The sequence below is a fragment of the Andrena cerasifolii genome, chromosome 15, assembly GCF_050908995.1.
Source record: "Andrena cerasifolii isolate SP2316 chromosome 15, iyAndCera1_principal, whole genome shotgun sequence".
Taxonomy (NCBI): domain Eukaryota; kingdom Metazoa; phylum Arthropoda; class Insecta; order Hymenoptera; family Andrenidae; genus Andrena; species Andrena cerasifolii.
Genome location: NC_135132.1, coordinates 7,218,557 through 7,241,303, shown reverse-complemented (window position 1 = coordinate 7,241,303; position 22,747 = coordinate 7,218,557). Strand labels below are relative to the sequence as shown.

Genomic DNA, 22,747 nt, shown 5'->3' with positions numbered 1-22,747 from the left:
GTAATATTTTTACATTTTTGGGAACCTCGGAAAAAAGAGAACCCACGGTGCCGGGAATCGAACCCGAGCCGTCCGCGTGCTGATCAGTAGCGTTTGCCACCACGGCTAACTCCGACACTCCGTCGCCCCTTAGTCCGGGTTTCCTTTTACCGCACGGGGGTTCCTGATCCCATCATTTTATAATTTTTTTTATTTCCGTTTCGAGAGTTTCGAATCACGAGAAAAGTGCAAACTTTCGAATTCTCGAAACTCGAAAGTTTCTTGGGTTTCGAGGCACCCATGCCTAGTTCTGAAGACGTTTTTCTATTTCTATTGCATTTTAGTTAGACAACTCATAGACGAAACTCAATTTTACTAATTTTCAAATTAATACTAACAAATTTGAAATCATTGCAAGTCCTTTCATTTGTAATTTAAATTACTTCCATCCTGTTAACAATTTATAAGCAAGTGCTCGGATACTTTTATGACAAAGACCATTATTATTCTATAAATTGCGTTAGAGGGTCGTCTTCCGAATAACGAATGGCTTCAAAGATCGGTGGGCTAACGAATCGCTTTCACAACAAATCGCCGCTAATCATTCCGTTATCGTGGCCCGCGAAGCATTGCGCGCGACTGTTTAATGGCGCGTAAATTTCATCCACGCTCGTAAATCTCCCTGAACGACGAAAATCGGTAGAAAGTATCGGGAGCCAGTGGGAACCCGAGGACCTGAAAATTTCAGGCGTCTCGAAAGTCCTCGAGTCACGTAAACATTTCGATCCGGGGATCTCCGTTGCATAGTGGATAAAACGGATCTAAAACGTCCCCCATTCTTGCGGACTAGGAGCGGCTCATAGTCGCAGCTAGTCTGCTTTGGAGCCGGAAGAGATATCTGTAATTCACTGATCACTGGGGAATCGGACCGCGGCGTTGTCGCTGGACGACGGTGAAAGAAAAAGCAGAAGACGCGGGGAGAGGAGAACGCCTCTCTATTCCTCCCAGTTTCTCCAATTTGAATACCATGCCCATCGATCCTCGTGGGATCAGGAAACATAAGAGGCAGCCCGGAACATAGAATCCTCGGAGGGACTTTGGCGGAGTTGGCTAAGCGCCTGGCCAGTACGCACAGGATCCGAAGATCGCGGGTTCGAATCCCATCGCCCGAGGTGGTACATTTTTTTCCGTGGATCCGCACATGGGAGTTACAAAACCTATTTCTACACTGCGAAGCCACCTGGCGCTATAAAATTGAACGAAGACACTTCTACCTATTCCTGCACCACAAAAAAGAATTCCATCCGCGACGAAGTTATAAGAGTCTCAGCAGCGCCGCAGTTCGCGCAAGCGCGGAGGAGAGGAGGAGGATATCTCGATCGTGTGGAAATCGAATTCGGGAAAGTCCTTCCTTCGAAGCAGGGTACGACAATAAAATATACCGTGGCATTTCCAAAATGAAGATACAGACTCTTACCACCCTCGGAGTAACGGAGGAATCGTCGCGACACCGGGGGGGCCCCAATGTGTGTGAGTGTATGTGGTGTTGTTCAGCAGATCGAATTGGAGGAGCCTGACCCAAGGAGATCGGCCGAGTCCGATTTACATAAACGCTCGCTCGCGCGGAGACTTTGCATAATCGGGTTATCTTGAAAGTGTGTACCAGCGATCAAAAGCGCGCTGCTACCCGGATATCCGGATACGCTCTTTGGGGTCTTAGCAGCGGTTTGGAGAGCTTAAAAACCGCGAATTCTGTTCTGCTGCATCCTACCTCGAGCAGGTGTCGAGCATCGCTGGAGCGTAAACGCTTTCAATAAGCGCAAGGTTTTTCAAAGCAAACGTATCTAGGTGTGCCAAGAAAGGAGATATATATTGGACGCTTTCAAAACACACCGCCGGGACCGCGCGCGGTATGAAGAACCCTCGGCGCGTAAACACGCCGTGGCTGTCTTAAGCTCCGGCAGCGTTTTTCCTCGTCTGTTTTTCATTCGCCTCGTTGTTTTCCTTTTCTGTGGGCACGCAAGGGGGTCACAGAGACGACGCACGCTGGAGAAAGGAACGAGTCCCCCTCCTACCATTAATGGGCAATAATTTCTTCGTACATGCACGCAAGAGAAATGCAACGGCCGTGTAATGAACGCTGAATTCGCGAGCGTTATTTTGAGAAATGTTAGCGCTCAGCCTTGTCCCGATTTGTCCGCGGCTGACCCGCGGATTTTGCAACGCTGAACCGGAGGATAGGGGGAAAAAAGGGCACGCGACTGCATAATCTAGGCGCAAATGTAACTGGCGTGCGCTCGAGGTCGAGCAGAACGGCAAGCTTTTTTTCCGAATGCCGATAAGGCCCCGATGTCGATCGATCGTAGATTGTCGGGGGCTCCTGTTGCTGACGGATATTCGAGCCAGGGGAGGGGGAGGTGGACGCCGCACGGCGTGCAAAATTATCTGGCGGGACCAAAGTCTTGAAAGAAATAATTCTGCAACGGGACATTGCAACTATCTGAAAGATAATTCATAAATTATATTACGAGTTTTTTTTGGAGAAGCTAGGAGGATTAGTTTACTAGGCGACGTATCTTCGTCGTTTTGAAAAAATTGCAACTGGTCGGAATAGCGAAGAAAATAGCGAGAAAAAAAATTTATATGAGCCCGTAATTTAAGAAATAATGAAAGGCATTGAAATTTATGTCGAAACCACTTGATTCTGCTTCTGAAATAACTCGAAGTTGCTGTATGAGGTCTTCTATTATTCCAGTAATTGAGGAAGCCTTAGCAGGGTTTTTAAAAAACCGTGGAGAGCCGGAAAGTAGCTTAGGCGATTTAAGGAGACCCATTCGGCGAACTCGGACTGGTTTCCCTCGCTGGCGTGTGTACCAGAGTCGCAAGAATTCGCCGTGTTTACGCTCGCGGCACCTAATGGTCGCTTAGTGCGATAGGATCGCTGAGATTTCACGTGGTCTGGGGCTGAAACGACTTTCCTCGTAAACAGACGCTGGTGCCTCTGAAATCTTGTGACGAAGCTGCCCTTGGTGTCCTATTACTCCGCGCAATGGCGCCTTTCTCGCTTTTATTCAGGCCCACTGATCAGAATCTCAGTTTAGATACGCAGGTGCAGGTCTCTGTTGCCGCAGTTTCTTCACGCTATCGCCTCCGATCGAGCAAGAAAAGGAACGGCTGGGGTTCGGCTCGGGACACGTCCTTTTTGTGTCCGAACGTAGTTCCAGCCAGGTTTGACGTCACGACAAATTGAGCAACGTGACTGCGGTAATAATCGCCGATCGGGATGGTTCCCTAGTAACAGTTTCGGGTGATTAATAAGCGATTTCCTGGATTAATCGGCCGTACACCCACCGTCGCCACGTAGAATCGTGGTGAATGGGTGGCAACGTTGATTCACCAAGCCTCGTGCATTCTTTGCACTAGCTGGCGAAATTTGAATTTCGCCCAGACTCGAGTTATGGGGCAGGCAGGCTCAAAGTGTAACTGATAACACTGGATATATTATTGATCCGAGCAGTCTTTGCAATCGTGCTTCCAGTCACGTCTCATAGCTCGCGACTGAATACGCCGCGAATGCAAATGCGTGATTGCGAGTGGACGAGCGTGTGCGTGACGCGAAACGCGCTGCTTGACGCTTGTGCAGCGGCGATTGATAGTTTGGGCTGCATTCATTGCCTCTAGTGCCGCCGCAGATTGCTCTATTTGCACTAGAGCTGTAAATATTCGAATACGAGTAATTTATTTGAATAGTATTCGAAATTAAATTCGAATACTCCTAACCATTCGAATAATATTTGAATTCTTCCAAGTACTCGATTAATATTCGAATACTCCTAATTATTCGAATCCACCTACTTAGTCGAATAATCCTACTTATTCGAATATCTGAATATTCGAATCTTAAATTCGAATTCTCTGGTATTCGAATACTCCTAATTATTCGAATCTAAAATCTCAAATTCGAATTCTCTGGTATTCGAATACTCCTAATTATTCGAATATTCGAATCGCAAATCTTAAATTCGAATTCTCTGGTATTCGAATACTCCTAATTATTCTAATAATATTCAAATACTCCTAATTATTCTAATAATATTCGAATACTCCTAATTATTCTAATAATATTCGAATACTCCTAATTATTCAAATACACCTACTTATTCGAATATCTGAATATTCGAATCCCAAATTCGAATTCTCTGGCATTCGAATCCCAAATTCGAATTCTCTGGCATTCGAATACTCCTAGTTATTCGAATCCAAAATCTCAAATTCGAATTCTCTGGTATTCGAATACTCCTAATTATTCGAATCTAAAATCTCAAATTCGAATTCTATGGTATTCAAATACTCCTAATTATTCGAATATTCGAATCGCAAATCTTAAATTCGAATTCTCTGGTATTCGAATACCCCTAATTATTCGAATATTCGAACCTTAATCTTAAAATTTGAATTTTCTGGTATTCGAGTATTCGTAACACCCCTAATTCGCACACAATTCGAGGAGAATTGATTCTACCTCTTGCTGAATCGAACGCGAAGTACGTGGCATAGGAATCGAAACCGAAAGCTCGATTTTGTCAGGGATTATGCTTGATAAGCGGTCGCGTGAATTAAAAGGAAAGCCTATTTTCCAATTGCCTGGCTTCTGCATCAGCTCTTGAATAATCTGCTCGCAACTAGATGCACGGCGACGAAGGACACTGTTTCGAATAAACAGAGGGAAACGCCTCGTGTACCCGCTTCAATTTTTACTAGTTGCAAGTCATTAGATGTATCCCAACTCTTCTGCACTCTCTAATCGTTCGAGAAGCCTCCTGAAAGGTGTCCGAACGTCGGTCGCGGACGCGCACCTTTTACAGTAGCTATCTGGAGAGGCAGCAGGTTGTTACACTTGTTGCCGTCACTGCAGGCGCGCCGGAGAAAACACCTTCACTCGGGCCCCGTCGAAAAATAAAGGGAAGCTTACGTAAAACGCCGGCCACCGATGCCTGTATCGGTTTACGACGGTTGCTTTTCGCTTTTTCGGATGCTCGGCCGGAGAAAGGTTCCACGGAGGGATCTCACAAGAAGTCGATAAGGAAATCGGTCTCGCGGACCCGCCGTTTCACGGAGCGTTAATCCTGCCCCACGAATTATTCAAGAGCTTCTGGGAACCTCGCCACGATCTCCGAGGTCTACCTGGACCCGGGTCAGGCGCGGAGATGCTTGCTGTTCCAAAGAATCCATCACCCCTGCATCTGAATTTTCCACGGCGCTCCTGCAGCGCGGAGAGACGCAGTCGACCGCTCAATTTCCCTGCAGGCCATTTTTCACGGAGGAGCAAGGGATAATTGCCTTGGTCGCGCATAAGAGCGAGTGGAAGGGTCTGACAGTGTTTTTCCACGGGCATGCAAACGATCGCACCTTTCACGCATCTTGTTTATGTTTAACCGCCAGCCCATGTGCAGAATTAGCAGCGCGAGAGAGCGCTCCAACCGCTCCTTTCGTTAACGAATCGAAAAACAGGCCCCGGAGAGAAAACTGTTTTCTACTTCCCTCGTTTTGAAAGAGCACGTGGCAGGCGCGCCGACGTCTTTCGTCAGTCGATCGACGAAATCGCGGCTGCCGGCCAGCCCTCGCGTGGAAATCGTTGAGCAACGAAGCACGCTTACTTTCGTTCCACGTAACGTCCATCTACGCGGCAAATCCACAGAATTCGAAGCGGAAGGTGTGCAACGAGTCTTCGAGAAAATTCACCACTCTCAATTCACTCATCTTCGAACCCGTTTTCCTCGAAAACGAAGGTAGCGGGCTTTCGGCGATTGGGAACGGCCTATGGTGCGGTTGACACATAGATGGCGCCCCGTTAAGTGGAGTTCGGAAAGGAGTAACGTCGGAGAGTCGCGTTGGGGGAATCGGTAACGTGGCTGCCTGACTCTCTCAGCCCAGCGAGGCTAAAAAGCAAATATTGGTGGTTGGATATAAACAGCACCTACCTCAAAAAGCTTAAGGTTATCAAATAAGTGACTGACCAGTATATATATATATATATGAGTGTGTACATAAATCTAGGTTAAGTTAGGTTAGTTTAGATTTAAGTAGGTTAATATCACTAGATTAGTCGCTTACTCCTAAAGAGAACTTCCTGGTTTTAAAGCCGATTTTTCCATGATCTTACCTTTAAATGTTCTACCACCGGTTATACAGGGTTATAAATAAGTACAAATTACTTTAAGCATGAAAAGTTCAGTTTATTTTAGGTACGAGCGCTCTCTTGAGACTGTTGCCTAATACATGGTGATACTGTAACGTGGTGCCATTATCGGTTGTGTTTATACCCGTAGTTAAATATAAGAATGTTATGTACTCATAATTTTGTTTCCGGCTAAATAAACACATTTAAAAAAAAACTGTACCGTGGCTGCTCAGTAATCCAGAGGACCCGCGGATCTTGGGTTCGAGCCCCGTCGCCCTGGATATATTTTTCCCATACAAAGAATTGTATTAATTATAGTTGTAGCAAATATAAAGTAAATCATGTCATTTTCGCTTGCAGGAGAAATATTTACTGAAAATATTTTCTTACTTCCGCTACGCAATCTGGTGGCGAAAATTAAAGCAGTCTAATCGGGTTAGCTGTCACGTGTAATTGGCAGTATTGGGAATTTCGACTGTTCGATGATCGATTTTGTAAAATTTAACAGCCTATTTAATGAGAAAAACATTATTGCACTATTTCAATACTTGTGTGACACCAGTCCTGTAACGCGATTGACCCGATTGCAGAGCTTACTTTAGTAGATGGCGCTCTCACAGTATTTCCCAATATTCCGCGACGAAGGACCATTCCCCTGAGTTTAGCAGTCGTGTTCGGTCAAGAATGCAGCTAGAATATATAAAAAAAAAAGGACAGGCTTGTAGAAACTTGTTCGAAGACACGTGTAGCCAGTAACGAGTGGAGATTAAGTAATCCAAGCGGTTTCTTTCGTCGTTCAGTCTACCCGGTATTACTCGTCGACGGTTAATCACTGAATTTTCATGGAAATGGCTTCAGAGGCGTTCTAGCGCCAGCCGTCACATAAAGCATCGCGAGTTTTCCACATACAGGAGCAACTGACGCGAGATGTCGAGGACGCGGGAGGCAATTGCCGTGTTCGAGAGATCGTGTACACAGCCAATAGAGGCGCGTTTGATCGAAAGAGAGGTTAAGAAACGATAACGAGACCATTTCGCAATGGAACGCCCTCGGAGCGTTCACTGTGGCGAGAAAAAAAGCTTGAAACGCGGTAAACAACGTTCCACGAGAGGAGCTCTCGAGCGTTTATTCGCAGTCCCTGATTTTTCCCTGTTGCCAGGGTTTTCCTTGTCGCCGCGTGGCCCTCGAGCGGCGCGTGCTCGTTCTGGTTCCCTCTTCTCGAGTGCCTCCGTATTTCCGCTCGCCTCGGAGCGTAGGAGGCCGGCGTTCGCCGTTGAGCAGCGTTGTGAACGAGGAGAACTGGAGGATTCGTCAGCCGCGGAAGATTCACGCGCAACCGACTCGGTTGCTTAAAGCGCGAGCAACCGCAGCGTGTCGATGAGAAAGCATGCCGTGACCGAGCGCGTAGCATTTTCCATTTTATTATTTATAAGCGCTGCTTTCGTTCGTCCGCCGCTACCTCGCGGGACGGTTCGGGGCCGATCGTGGGGCGGAGAAATTGCGAGCGTCACTGAGAAATGCAATTATCCCGATATTCGCGGACAGGGGCAATCTTCTCGTTTCGGCTGTCGCGCGGAGCGCAGTGATGAGTTGATTCGTCGCTAGACATCGCCATTGTCTTCTGGAGACGCGCGGAGGGATACACTCGCAATTTGCCAAATTACGCTGCCGCGGCCAATTTTGTCATCGCGGAGACGACACTGCAGCCTTGTCCTTAGCTTACACGATAGAAAACATCGTGTTCTGCTGATTGGGACCGAGCGATCCTCGGGAAGGGCGGCCACTCGAGCCAAGGGACTATTCGGGTGGGGAATTTTGGGGACAAGGACTGGCGAGCGAAATTAAACGGTTGGTATTCTTAACACAGGCAGGAACTCACGTGACCAGCGTTTCAAATCATTCCTGGCCTCATCGTCGCCCGGAATCATGGTCGTTACATCGAAATTACGATCCTAGCTGTTCGAAAAAGGTTCGGTTACCCGAACATTCCGATTTTTTTTAAACTGGGCAGGTTTGTAGGGGACCTCGACAGAAGTATCAGGCAATTCTTCGGTTGCGCCTATTTTCGGTTCTTCGGCGTGAAAACACCCGTTAAAGGTTAATGTGTGATTTCCTACTTTCCTGAATATCTTGAAATCTATAACAGGTATAAAAAAATGATTGCAATGAAATCTTAACGGCTTTCTGTGCCGCATAAAACTGTGTAATCGATTTTTTTTAAATTTGTAGCGGGGAAGGATTTTTTTTGTTAAACTACAAAATTTTGACAATTTGATTACACAGTTTTATAGGGCATACAAAGCCGTTAAGATTTCATTGTAATATATTTTTTATATCTACTATAGTTTGCAAGATATAGAGGAAAGTAGTAAGTCACGCATCAACCTTTAAGGGGTGTTTTCACAAAAATCGGATACGTTCGGGTAATTTCCCTTGTAAGTTCCGTGCAAGGGGTCATCTCGGTTCCACCAATGCTATCAATCGTTATCAGTAATGCCCGGGTCCCCGACAGGAGATCGAAGTGCACTTGTGGCCAGCGATTAGCAGTCCCAGGTCAGTGGGACGACTCGCATTTCTAGCAATCATTCTGTGCAAGGAAAGTGGTTGAGGAGGGGGTTGGGAAAGCGCTCGACGACGCCCCATGAAATTCAAATACCGTGTCAAGTACTTTTCCCTGGCGTGGAGGTCGAGCCAGTCGATTACCATTCGGCCGAGCCCATAAGGAATATTCATTGAGGCCTATGCTCGACTTTGTTACGACCAACCGGCACGGATCAGTTACAAATCGACGGCGCAACGCACAATGGCGTCCGCGACGGCACGCTCCGCGCGTGCGCGTTGCATAAGCGTCGCGAATCGGGGGCCGGCGCGCGACTCAACTTTACGGGCTGATTTTTTCCGCTCCCCTCCCCGCGGCTTGTGTAATATCGACGGACGGCGGTGTTTAATCAGGTTCATTAGGATCGTTACTCAAGACTGTTACGATTTCGTTGGCCGCGAACAAAAGGCTCGATCGTTACGCGACCGTTATCCAATCGCGTGGATCGAATAAGGAGCAGGCGGGCGCGCGCGCCAGTAGGCCCGCGTTACCCAATGCCACTTTCTCCGCTGACGGGGAAAAGATCCGTCGGGCATCCTGGCCTCTGAACTTCGCGAAACCCACGTCATCCGCGGCCGCTCGGTTACGATCGGGCCGGGCGTGGAAAAACCAGCTGGCATCGAGTGCAAGTGGTTTTAGAAAGTCGTTCACGCTCGGAGCCAATGTCCTTCCGTTCTAACAACGGCCGCAGGCCATCGTCGCTTTCGAATTTCAACGGAATCCTGAAATTCGGGAGCGCGCCGGCTCCAGGAAGCTTCCAGGAACGAAGAGTCTCATTACCGCGCGGCTTGCCACCCGCTGGGTGGCCCTGAAAAACGGGCCCGCCCGGCTTGTTACCCGATCCTCGATGCGGGCGTTATGATCTACGGAAGCTGCAGCTCCTTTGTCGAGGGACAATGGCGGGGATATGGATCTGAAAAATGAAACAGGAGGCCTGGAGTACTCGGGCGAGTAGAGACTTCCTCGTTACTCGATCCCTCTTTATTTCCAAGCGAGATTAACCGAGGAGGACCCTTCCTCCCGACGGTTGAAAAGCTCTGCCACAGTTCTTTCGATTCGCAGCGACTCTCGCACGGTTGCGCAAGGCGATCTGCTTCCTAGGAGATCAGGCCCACCTCGCAATCTCGCCCCGAATCTGCGGAATTAATAGTCAACGGTGATGTCGGCCGCGATTTCGGTATGCTAAGCGCGTATTGTTGCGTGCTGCCGAACCGGGTCAAGTCCGACGTCACTTTTACGGCGCTTTTCAATGACGTTTAGCCGAATTCGAGCCCGCTCAACCCACTTCCCCTGTCTCCATAAAGGGCGGACCTTCGGCTTTCGTAGTGAAGCGGAGAGAAAGGAACTTTTCGAAATGCAGACAGAGAGTAGGGACTCTGTTATTTGGACGTGCGTGCGCCGTATTCCCACCGTCCCCGCGGAGAGGTTGTCCGCTCGTTACTAGACAAGAGGAACGGATGTCTGCGTTATTAAACTAAGTGCGCTTCTCCATGAGCGACGCCGCGTGTCTTGCGCCATTTACGATAGGCACAATAGCGTCCTCGCAACCGCTGCGCTAGCGAGCTTCTTCTTTCTCGACTCGGCTTTCCGTTTCCATTTCGCAACCGTTACTGATAGTCGCGGGAACGTTCCGCCTTTTACACATGCTTATCTCGGCTGGGCCGAGAAAACGCGATGAGATTTTCAGGCGAAAAAAAAATTCTCGGGGCGACGGGACTCGAAACCAAGATCCGTGGGTCCTCGGGACTACTGGGTTAGGTCTGGGTTACCGATTTTTTTTTATAAATACGTTTATTACCCAACAATACAAAAATAACAACTTAATTCCAACGTATAAAAGAATATCCGTGTCGGAAACACTTTAAACCAGACTAGAGACCCTGTTTTGGGTACGCGCGGTCTAACCTTCTACTTGAGATCTCACCTTTTTGTGTTATACCAGCCTGTGATAACCGTTTATTGTCCGCGTTACCGATTCCCCCAACGCTGGCTCTTCGATGTCACTCTTCTCCGAACTCTACTAATGGGGCGCCACCTGTGGCCACTCGCACCATGCGCCGTTCCCAACGCGGATTGCCTACGGATCTGAATTCCAGGAGTTTTCGTTACGCGGGGAGCGGGGACCGTGCGATGAATCTCACGTGTTTTACGGGTCCGCTGAGTGGAAAGCGGACGCGAGGAGGATCGAGCGGGCAGCGGCTGGGAAAGCACGACGAACGCGCCGGGAATATCCGATGAAGCGGTCGCAACATTGTGACCGGTCGTTGCTGGAGAAAAACGACAGGGTCCGCGCAAGAAGCCCAGAATCGGCTTCGATCGCCACGAGGAAGTGTTCTGGATTCGCGAGCGTTCTGGTCGTTTTGCGAAATGAAACGGTAATTGGCTCGCAGCCGTTACCCTGCATTGCTTTCGCCTTGAATGTCTTTCTCTCGGGTAGAATGGTTCTGTAAACACGACCGGCGCCATCATCAAGCCTCTCTTCGAACGATAAAGGCGCTCGAGAATAATCTAGATTTCAACGACTCCGTGGCATTTCTGACCCGCGCTAAAGTTTGTTTATTTCTGCGTTGGACGATGAGCTGGAACAGGGGTTCCCAACCTGTGCGTTGCGATACCCAATGGGCTCTTTGCGGTTATATTTAGTTGACGATTCTTAACAAAGGAAAAAACTGCGTGGGGCGTTTTATGACACAGTCGTCGCGTAAAAGGCCCGTTATAAAATATATTAGTAACAAAAATAGAATAATGTTTAATAAAATTATATTACTTCTTATTAGATTCAGGTTTTACTGGTTTCCTTAATTCCCATTTCTTTACTTTTCACATTCTCTACCGTTTCATTAGTTGATTGAAAATTGATCGGGTGAAAAAATTTAAAAAAAATTAAAACCGACTTAAAAAAAAATAAAAACTCACTGAAAAGTGAAAAAAAAACGTTTTTTCCTTATTTAATCTATGACTCCCAAATTTTTTGAGTCGGCGCCTCATCATTTGCACAGTGTAACCCTGGCGCCGACTTAAAAAAATTGAGAGTCATAGATTAAATAAGGAAATAACTTTTCAGTGCATTTTTATTTTTTTAAATTCGGTTTCAATTTTTTTAAAATTTTTTATTTTTTACTTTTATTAGATATTTAAGTTGTATACATTTATTTTAAAAAATACGACAAAATATGAAACGGAAGATTCCAATAATAATGAAACGGATTTTTTATTTTTGGTGTTACCTCAAAATTACTTAACCGTTTTTCGTAATTCTTTCTCCGCAGCCTAAGTTGATTGAAGCTAAACTAAATGCAATAAGTTTCACGAAAATCGGTGCAGTAGTTACGGAGAAATTCGCGGACGAACATAATACGTACAAACACATCGAACTGAGAACCCCTTTCTTTTTGAAGTCGGTTAAAAATTGACCTACCGTCACCATCGTATGAGTGCCATTGCGTCAGTTCGCGCGCATGCTTTTCCGTTGCGACATTTTCTGGCATTTTCCACGTCCCACCGACAGCACCTTCGCCAAATCACTATCATCAACGTGTTACAAATTTCAAGCAGCGCGGATGAACGGGTGTGCGGCGAACCAGTTGTCGTCAGGCTGGTCCAGCTAGATTTCTAAGAGGCAGCCTTGCTTTGTGTCTTCAGATGTGGAAGAACCTGACCTGCGTGGACGATTTCCTGAACCGTGCGTTCCACAGGCTGGGCCTGACGGTGGGTCATCACCCCGGCTACTTCGTGGTAGTGCCAGTCCTCTTGGCCTGTATCTGCTTCACCGGCTACCAGAGGATCCACTACGAGATCGACCCCGAGTACTTATTCTCCCCGACCAATGGGCCGAGTAAAACCGAAAGGACGATCGTTGAGCAGTACTTCAAGGTCAATTACAGCCATCACTTCAACCTGGGCCGGATCACCAGGCCAGGTGAGCATAGGAGGCCATTGGGAGTGGTCCTTTGGGAGCTCGTCGAGTGCTCGTTCACGGGCCGCCCCGCGCGGAGATCAACCTTCGCCAAGGCGCGCTGCTAAAGTTCAAGGAGAAAGTACACGCCGGCTCCCTGCTAACGGCCTTACCGTCCCGCTTCCTTGTTTGCATCGGCGGCCGTGTAATTCCGTATTGTTGCACGCTCCCGCGGGTCAACCTTGCTATTAGCGTCACAACAACTTTCTCGTCCCATTGAGTCGCGGCTGATTAACCCTTGACTGAGCACTCGACGCGGCGATACTTCGAAGTCGGAACGAGTTTCGACGCCGGCCCCTGGTGCTTGCAGGCCGATTCGGTCACGTGATCGTCACGGCGAAGGACGGGGATGAGAATCTGCTAAGGCAGGTCGTGTTCGACGAGCTGAAGCAGCTGGACGATGCGATTAAGGGGGCGAAGGCGACCTACGCGGGCGAGGTGTTCACTTACGAGCAGATCTGCGCCAGGTGGCTAGACGAGTGCTTCACCAACGACATCCTGGACCTCCGTTACGTGATAATGTAAGTGTTGGCGCAGTTCCCGCGCGGGAGCGGAACGAGGGTTCCTCGGAGGTCTGGATGTCTGAGTAGTCGGTAGCACATTACAGGGACGTCGAGAGGAGGAAGCTGAACCTGACGTTCCCGGTCACGCTGAACCCGGAGACGTGGGAGTTACACCTGCTGCTGGTGTACTTCGGCGGGAGCACGATCAACGAGGACTACGTGGTGGAGTCTGTGCCCTCGCTCCAGCTAGCCTACTTCCTCACCGCCGACAACCCTCGCCAGGATGCGATGTAAGTTACACAGAGGCTAACCCAAAAGCTAACATTGCGCATGCTGCTGTGCGAAGCGCGCTAATTCCATTTCTTTTGCCTCGGAACAGCGGAGCAGCTTGGGAAGAGGCGTTCCTTGAGGCAGTGAAGGAGATGGAGGAAGGTGGCGTGTTCAAGCACATCGCCACCGCGAGGTTCGCCTCCAGGACCCTCGAGCTGGAGCTGGAGGAGAACACGAAGACCATCGTGCCCTACTTCTCCAGCACCTTCATCCTCATGGCCCTGTTCTCCGTGGTCACCTGCATGATGACCGACTGGGTGCGCAGCAAGCCCTGGCTGGGCCTACTAGGCAACGTCTCCGCGGCGATGGCCACGGTCGCCGCGTTCGGCCTCTGCATCTACTTAGGCGTCGACTTCATCGGCCTAAACTTGGCCGCACCGTTCCTCATGATCGGTGAGTCGCCCATGACCCGGCAACCGAACCCAGACTCTCCTTCGGCGCGCCACGCCGTCATCGGTATTCCTCGCGCGTCCACGCGCATGCCGCTAAAGACTTCTAATGGCAGAACACGCTACTCTCGCCTCCGTCGAATTCCCCGCGCCAAGTGTTGCGTCCCGCCCGATGCAGGTCAAACGGATTCCACGGCTGCTCGCATAACGCCAATAGAATAGCTCTAGGAAACACCCCGCGGGACAGATCGGACAAAAACGCTCCCAGAAGACTCGCGTCGTTTCCCAACGAAGGCGAGCTCGCATTCTGCTCCGGTTACTGGAAAGAACGTGAGCGTCCCTCCTGCCGTGTGAATACTGAGCGCTGCTTCACCGGTTCCGCGAAAGATGTCAACGGAACCGCCGAGGAACGTGCCCCTCTGTTTGCCAAGGAATTACCAATTCCTTGGACGCATTCTGACTGTCATCGATTTCGTCAGTGGCGCCTGTTGTGGCCACGCTGCAGGCGCCGGGAATCCCGATCCAATATCCCCCCGCAGCTGCGCGCAACAGTCTCCAGCAGGGCCCCCCGAAGAAGGAACATGTGATTTCGCAATGACTCCGAAGGCAGAGCGCAATCATCGTTGGTGATCAAGCAAGCCTAACGGCAGGGAAAAGACGCCACGGGGACTTCCGCTTTTCACGCAAATCACCATCCCGTCGCCTCGCGATATCCGTGACGATCGGTGATCCGTTCGCTCGATCGAGTCGGAGGGGGCTGGCAGACAGTGTTGCGAAGGGAGTTTCATCAACGAGCCCGTCACGTCCCGCCGCACATGCGAATCACTGCCATTTTAACAGAGCTCCTCGCTTAGCTATCGATATACACTGGGCTTGTACAGATCGTTCGATAAATCCGATACAGTAGCTAGAGCGACAAGAAGGGTTCCCCGGCACGAACGTCGCTCCGTCCTTGCTGGAAATTGAATAAACGACGCGCCCTGCGCGTTTATTAGCGGCTATAAACCGCCGTCGAAATGTAGCCGCGCTGAATCACGAATGAATGAATCGCCCATTCGAACTAACTGCCTCGTTGTTATCCGTAAATGGCACCGCGGTCGTTTTTGCAATAAGGGATGCCCGATGACGAACCCACTTCAGACTCAGTTTGCTTTCTGTGATAGGCGTTTTACTTGGGCGTCGTGCTGAGGATTTGAGGAATTATGATAGCGCAGGAAAGGTTTTGTAATATCCCGATGCACAGTGGGGAAATTTTGCGACTCTATGGCCAAGACTATAGAAATGAAATTTTTTAATTTTACAAGTTTAATGCAAATGTCAATTGAAGAACTGTATACATTTTCGTGGTCAAAACCTCAAAACTTATTTTTAAAATATAAAATTCGGCACTTTTACGTTCTAATATATGAGAAACTAAATTATCCGAGAAACAGCGCTTACAAAAATTACGAGGTCTCTTTTTCCAAGTTGCGCCTTATTTGTTTCCTGATTGGGGTTTATATAAAAACCGACTTCTTAAAAAACTGGTTTTCAAATTCCACTATTCTAAAAAAAAACGGTTTTGAGCCGGTTTTTGAATTTCACAAAAAATATAATTAAAACAGTAAAGAAATATTCATACTCATTTTAAATTTTTCAGTTTTTTTTTTAAATTATAGAATTACAAAAATTTGACAAAATAAAATATACTCTACACAAAACTAACTAAAAAAATTCAAATAACTAAAATCCGTACAAATCCGTACAACGTTTTAGCTACAAAAATATGACAAAATAAATTTTTTTTGAACCCAAAATAGCATAGAGGCTCGCGGGAGCAGATGGGTGCATTGGTTAATTTTTGGTTCGCAGGTATCGGTATCGACGACACGTTCGTGATGCTGGCAGCTTGGAGGCGGACCAGCATCCTGAAACCGGTGCCTGAGAGGATGGCCGCTACTCTGAGCGAGGCCGCGGTCTCGATTACGATCACCTCGCTCACCGATATGATATCGTTTTTCATCGGGATCCTCTCGCCGTTTCCGTCGGTGCAGATCTTCTGCATCTATTCGGGTAAGCTTGGCGATCCGCAGAGAATTAGAAAGCCATCTGCGCGTGATCGTTGGCCGATAAGATCGCGTTTTTGCGAAAATATCTGTGCGGCTTCGAGTGAAATCGAATTGCAAGGATACCATGTCCCCAGGCTTCGCCGTGGTCTTCACTTTCGTCTTCCACCTGACGTTCTTCACGGGGTGCGTGGCCCTCAGCGGCTACTGCGAGCAGAAGAACCTCCACAGCATTCTGTGCTGCAAGGTGCAACCCCTCTCCAAGTCTGGTGAGTCTCTTTTTACTATAAAGCTCCGAAAGAAGGCGAGAAATCATCCCTGCCGACGTGGTTGCGCTTGATCGTCTACCACCACCCCGTGCAAACACCGAACACCAAGCCGCACGGTGTTACGTACCGGCAGAGTTAAAAAGTCCAGCTGAAAATTAACGTGGAAGTTGTTACGAGCGCGTTTCCTCGTTGCATAAGCTTCCAAGAATCTGCGTAGTAAAAGTAAGCATCGGGCAATCGGTGGAGTCATTTCGGTGGGTTACTACATCCGATGTAACCGTCGCGGCTGGCCGTGCGCGTGCGTGCCCGTTCACGGAGAGCCGAAAGGAACGGCCGGAGAAGACGTTACCCGGAATACTTTCACGGGCCCCGTTACCTCGGACGTATCACTCGGTGTTTTTATTTGAACTTTCATTTATTTCCCGCGCCGCGGTACTTTCTACATTAAACGATCGGGCCCTCGGCTTCTCGACCGCGTATTATCTTCGGATCGAAGCGTTTCCTCGTTCCCTCCGCGGAGGGAGCCCGATATTCCCGATCCTCAATGCCGCGTGAAAGGGGCTCCGTTGGAAAATTCAAACTCGCACTCGCCGTGCTATTCGCGAAAGTAGATGGTAGCTTTTTGATCGGGGAACAGTTCTGGCATTCCTCCGCGCCATATGGAGCGACTTTCTCCAGCCTCGGTATCGTCGCGGAGGAACCGTCCTCCGTTCAACTTGAATTTTATTGGGGGCCTTACAGCGAGAGGGGTGCAGCTCCATCTTTACCAATTTCGAGTAAATTAGAAAAAACTGTTTATAAAATTATTACTTTGACTTAATGTTAAAAAATAATACTAATTGAAAAATAGTCGTTATTGAGTTGATAATGTTTTATTTCTAGTTTCGACAAAACTATATTTTGTAATAAAAATATTAATATTAATATTTCTATAATTTCTATAATATTTCTATAATTTCTATAATTTCTATAAAATTTCTATAATTTCTATAATATTTCTATAATTTCTATAATATTTCTATAATTTCTATAATATTTCTATAATTTCTATAATATTTCTATAATTTCTATAATATTTCTATAATTTCTATAATATTTCTATAATTTCTATAATATTTCTATAATTTCTATAATTTCTATAATATTTCTATAATTTCTATAATATTTCTATAATTTCTATAATATTTCTATAATTTCTATAATATTTCTATAATTTCATTAATATTTCTATAATTTCTATAACATTTCTATAATAAAAATATGAATATTTTTATAATTTCTATAATATTTCTACAATGAAAATATTAATATTAATATTCCATAATAATATTTCTAATAACACTAGTATTTCTATTTTTATTTATTTGCAATAAATCGCTCATTTATGATCGAATTCGCATCACCCTCTTCTTACAAGGTCCTCAATTAATAAAATCAAAACTGCTGGACGTCTCGAAACGTGGACGCTGTTACGTCAGGCGTGCGTTACAGCCGAGTGTCGTTAATTCGTTAGATCACAACGCCTTACGTAACGGAGACGCTTGACTTTCTCCACGGCTCGGACATTGTCAACGATCGTTCGTGTCCCAAGAGCTGCGAAGCAACGCTTCGCTCGTTTCCCCCTGTTCCGCTGGAAGCCTAAAAATCGATATTCCAACGCATCTTGGGAGCTGCTCGGAGCCCGATTGTCCCCGTCGACTCACTCAGCCATCGATTGAAACGTGACCGGCATTCAGATGCAATTAACATTACCACTTGGCGCGTGACATTGTACGGGCAATCGCCGCCCGGCACCTTTGTCCCGGAGGATGATTTCATCGGCTTTTTTCCCGCGGAGCACTCTCGGTTTCGAAGCCTTCTGTCCGAGCAACGGACACCGCGTTCGCCAGGCGAAATAACGACGGTTTGCCCGGCACTTTGGCTTTCAGCGAATCGATCTTGGCTGTATAGAGTACTGTGCTCGGGAGGAGTGGATCCGGACGATCCGTACAATCCAGTGGACAATCCGGAGCACGGCTGCATGAGCTGGTTCCGCGATTACCTGGCCGTGCTCTTGAACTGCCGACCTGTTAAGGTCGTGGTCATCGCGATATTCGCCTGCTATCTGGCCGGGGCGCTCTACGGCCTGACCACGCTTCGAGAGGGCCTGGACCGTCGCAAGCTCTCCAAGAACGACTCCTACTCCATCGTGTTCTACGACAAGCAGGACTACTACTTCCGCGAGTTCCCCTACAGGATACAGGTACGGTGATCAATCCGCGACATTTTTGGGTTCCTTCCCAGGGAAAGGCTTCTCGCCCAAGGAACTGGTGCCTCGGCTCGTGACGCATGATCCGCCACCGGCAGTTATGTCACGCAGCCCGCGCGGCACATCCGCGCAAACAACTTTCACCGGCGTGGAATTGAGGAAAAGTGACGGGGGCGTTGCGTCAGAGACTTTCGTGGCTTTTCTGGCTTGGCCGAGATGATTCCTGTACCGGGTGGTCGTTCTCAGCCGCGACTGGTCCAGTTAGAGAGACTTGCTCGGCGAGGGAAGCAGGAGGACGTGTTCGTCTAGAGGAGCAGCCGCTTCAAGCTTCCGTTTTGCTCTGTTGCAGGTGGTGGTGAGCGGCGAGTACGACTACAGCGATCCCGTTATCCAGCAGCAGATGGAGAACCTGACCAGGTCCCTGGAGGCGAGCAGCTACATCAGCAGCGCGCCGATTTTCACGGAGAGCTGGCTGCGCAGCTTCCTCAGCTACGTGAACGACAGCGGGTTGGACGGGAACGACAGCTCGCTGAGCGTGAACATCACCGGCGAGGCGAACTTCCTGAAGACGCTGAAGGAGACCTGGCTGCAGCCCACCAGTAGCTTCTCCTTGGACGTGAAGTTCGATGAGGCCGAGGAGCACGTGGTGGCGAGCAGGTTCCTTATCCAAGCGGTGAACGTGAGCGGGACTAATCAGGAGAAGGACATGGTGAAGGAGCTGCGTCGGATCTGCGTGGAGTCGCCCCTGAACGCCAGCGTCTTTCACCCGTACTTCGTCTTCTTCGACCAGTTCGAGCTCGTCAAGCCTACCAGCATCCAGTGCATGGTGTTTGGGGCGCTGATCATGATGCTGATCAGCTTCATCTTCATCCCGAACGTGCTCTGCTGCCTGTGGGTGGCGTTCTGCATAATCTCCATCGAGCTAGGTGTGGCGGGGTACATGGCCCTCTGGGACGTCAACTTAGACAGCATATCCATGATCAACCTGATCATGTGCATAGGCTTCAGCGTCGACTTCACCGCCCACATCTGCTACGCCTACATGAGCTCCAAGCAGAAGTCACCGGACGACAGGGTGAAGGAGAGCCTCTATAGCCTCGGACTACCCATTGTCCAGGGCGCCGCGTCGACGATCCTGGGCCTAGTGGCCCTGCTGCTCGCGGGCACCTACATTTTCATGGTGTTCTTCAAGATGGTGTTCCTGGTGATCTTCATCGGAGCCATGCACGGCATGTTCCTTCTGCCGGTGCTGCTCTCCCTATTCGGACCCTCCTCCTACGACCACGACGAGACGGACGCGGATAAGGCGCAGCAGAGGAAGATCCAGGGGACCACCGACCTGGCCGCCAAACTGCAGCAACCCTACGTGATCCCCCACCTCAGCCTGTCCTACTACCAGCCAGCGGGAGCTGCGAAGAGCCTCCAGGGTAGCCCAGCGACCAGTCTGGCCGCGTTCGAGGAGAGGGACCCCGGCCTGGGTACCAGCGAGGACAGCAACTCGACGGAGAGTGGATCTTCGCAGAGCAGGAGGCGGGAAGGTCAGCTGGCCCAGGAGACCCACAGGCGCCAGGACGTCTGGAGGCGGTCCATTGGGGTCCTCTACGGCATGTCCCAGTTCCAAACGAACCCTCACCCCGCGGCACCGCCGCCTGACTACGCCGGCGCGCTGCAGGAGCTGCAGGCGGACCAGGAGCGCCGTGCGGTGAGGACAGTGCCGTACGTAGGGCCGCATCCCGCCTTCCGGCCCGCCAATCAGCTCCACAGGGACCACAGGAGGACCAGATCCTACCACAACCTCCACCACTCGCCGAGGCACCTGGCAGACCCGCGGTACCCTTAGAAGCCGGCCGATGGCTCGCGCTGCTCGTGCGCGGCCAGCCAGAGGGGAACTTTCTTTCGTCCCGCCGGGTCTGCTGGCGCAGCAAGCCGAGAAACGGCTCGCTGGCGGTACGCCGCGACTCGTTTCAGAAACTTTGTTGGCCTCGACTTGCAAACTCGGCTAGTGAAGTGTATGGGTTACGGGGTCGCCCGGTGATCCGCGGGAGGAGTTGGAGTCGCGTCTCCTCAATGCTTGTAAATACCTTTCGACGACTTGGCTGGCGGGTTGGGGGCGGTGCGGAGGACTCGCTGGATTCCAACTTAGCCGCCGCGCGGAATCACCGGGGCTCCCGGAACTTCGCAAACGGATTTACAACGCGGAGATCTACCGCGCGCAAGTACTCCGCGGCTCAGCGAGTTACGGGGTGCTCAAGGAACGGAAAGGGGACACGGACGTGTGAAAGACTTCTGGAGGATCTCTTTCTTTTTGTTCTAAGGAGTCGGTTCTGATGGGCGCACCACCTGTGTGCCTTTCAAGCGACACTCCGCCGAGTTGAGAACCTCGAATCAGTTTTCCATGTCGACTTCCAAATGCGAGAGTTAGGTAGGGACTTCCTCCAGCTCCTCTTTGTTGGTTTCATTCACGACTCGTCCCTTTCGACTTCCATCCCGCATCGAGTCCCTCTGCCAGCCTACCCCGCGAGCGATTAAAACTTTCCGGGGTATTTGTACATGCGTAAATTAGATGGATACGCGAGAAACCGATCCGCTGCGAACTGTGTGTTGCATGTCGCTGCGAGTTTGTTACATTTTTACCTTAGGCCAAGCGCACGACGTCTTTTTTTAAGAGATTTATACGAACGACCCGATTATTTTTAGGTTAGGAGACGAATGGCAAGAGTTACCGATCGCTCAACGCGATCCGAGTAGCATGTAAGAGCCGTTCGAAGCAAACGACTACCTGCTCAATGGAGATCAAAGCTTTCGACCCATTTTCTCCACCCTCGTCAATTCCATCCCTCTCCGTCTACCATAAAATCGACCAAAAATCGACCGGGCCATCGTTTCCGCGACAAATCGACACTGACCCGTGGAGTCTACAGCTGCGGCGCGTGGTGCTTTAGGAAATTGGCTTTCCACCGAATTTCGGTCGTCGGAGCAATCGAATTCGGCTTCCTCGCGCAGCCTCCCAAACGCCGAGGGACCTCTGCGCGTTGAAAAGTTCGAAGTAACCGCATTCTTTCTTTCTTTCTTCGACATCGTGTCGCACCAGCGCTGAGAACCTTTTCGAACGTGCGATAGAGGGCGCAGAGCGTGGATGAGGCACAGTGACGGATTTAAGAAAAGAAGCCCAGGTGACGAACGTTTTGGGACACCCTGTATACATAACAGAAGTAAATTTAGCAGGTAAATTAACGCGCGTGTGGAATGAAAATTATGGGAAACCAAAACACAATACAGCTTAATAAATTCCAAAAAGATTTATTTCGTTATACGTTGTATTTATTGAGAAAAAAATTTTAAAATAGAGTGACTCCTTAAATCTGCCACTGGTGAGGTCCTTTCGAAGCCTGCGTCGCGGTTAAAGAAGCTCAGGCAAATTTTCTTCGCGGTCCTTGGAAGAAGCTTTGGGCTCCTCTGTGGGCCACTCCGTTTACCTCCAGTGCTTGGAAAAAATAACAAAGAATTGACTATTGGACGCGCCAGGGGGTCGAAGTAGCCGAGGTAAACGGCGCGTCCCGCTGTTATAGCGGAACCTTTTGTACAGCAATATTAAGCGTGAGTGTTCATGAATGAGAGAGTGCATCATGTAGAATGCATTGCCACAGTTGTCGCAGACTGGCAGCTGCCATTGCAAATATAATTGTAAGCGAAATATATTCTGATAACGATTTCCCGAACGCCTCCCTAATTTTTTAACGAAACCAGCGGGTCCAAAAGTTCCTATTATGAGAAGGAGGAGGGGGAGAAATGAAATGTTAAGGGGGAATATTTGTGTAATCAGTTAAAAAAATCGATTTTTTGCTGGCTCAATCGATAGTATAGACGGCGCCAGATTTACATAATACAAATGATGAGGCGCCAACGTAAAAAACATTGAGTGTCGTAGATTAGATAAGGGAAAAAATTATTTTTTACGTTTTAGTACATTTTTATTTTTTTGAAGTCGATTTTAATTTTTTTTATTTCATGTTTTTTTATATATAATATTTGACACAACATGCTGAGGAGATATACGCGTACGTACACATAATAATAATAATAATTAGGTGACAATAATAATAATAATAATTTGTCTTTATTCACCACAAAATTCCATGAATAATTAAGTGACGAATGGGCGAGATTCAGCGTACCTGTTATTTTGCAACTTAACCCCGAAACATTATCAAACAGATACAAAGCTAGCGAGACAACAGAAGAGTGAGGC

At 48.7% G+C, this 22,747-nt stretch overlaps 1 protein-coding gene across 4 annotated transcripts in view; it reads left to right on the top strand.

The window, feature by feature from the left end:
- Positions 1-22,217, top strand: part of Ptr (patched domain-containing protein) — a 30,324-nt gene extending 8,107 nt beyond the window's left edge. For 2 of the 4 annotated variants that reach the window (XM_076828127.1, XM_076828129.1), the window contains exons 2-9: positions 12,402-12,678; positions 13,025-13,235; positions 13,322-13,507; positions 13,597-13,940; positions 15,788-15,988; positions 16,119-16,250; positions 18,179-18,492; positions 18,848-22,217. In XM_076828127.1, the coding sequence (XP_076684242.1) occupies positions 12,402-12,678; positions 13,025-13,235; positions 13,322-13,507; positions 13,597-13,940; positions 15,788-15,988; positions 16,119-16,250; positions 18,179-18,492; positions 18,848-20,338 (3,156 nt within the window). In that variant the 3' untranslated portion in view covers positions 20,339-22,217. Of the gene's footprint in view, positions 1-11,003; positions 11,135-12,401; positions 12,679-13,024; positions 13,236-13,311; positions 13,508-13,596; positions 13,941-15,787; positions 15,989-16,118; positions 16,251-18,178; positions 18,493-18,847 lie in introns of those variants that run through there. The other 2 variants (XM_076828128.1, XM_076828130.1) reach the window with 2 other exon arrangements.
- The last annotated feature ends 530 nt before the right edge of the window (positions 22,218-22,747 follow it).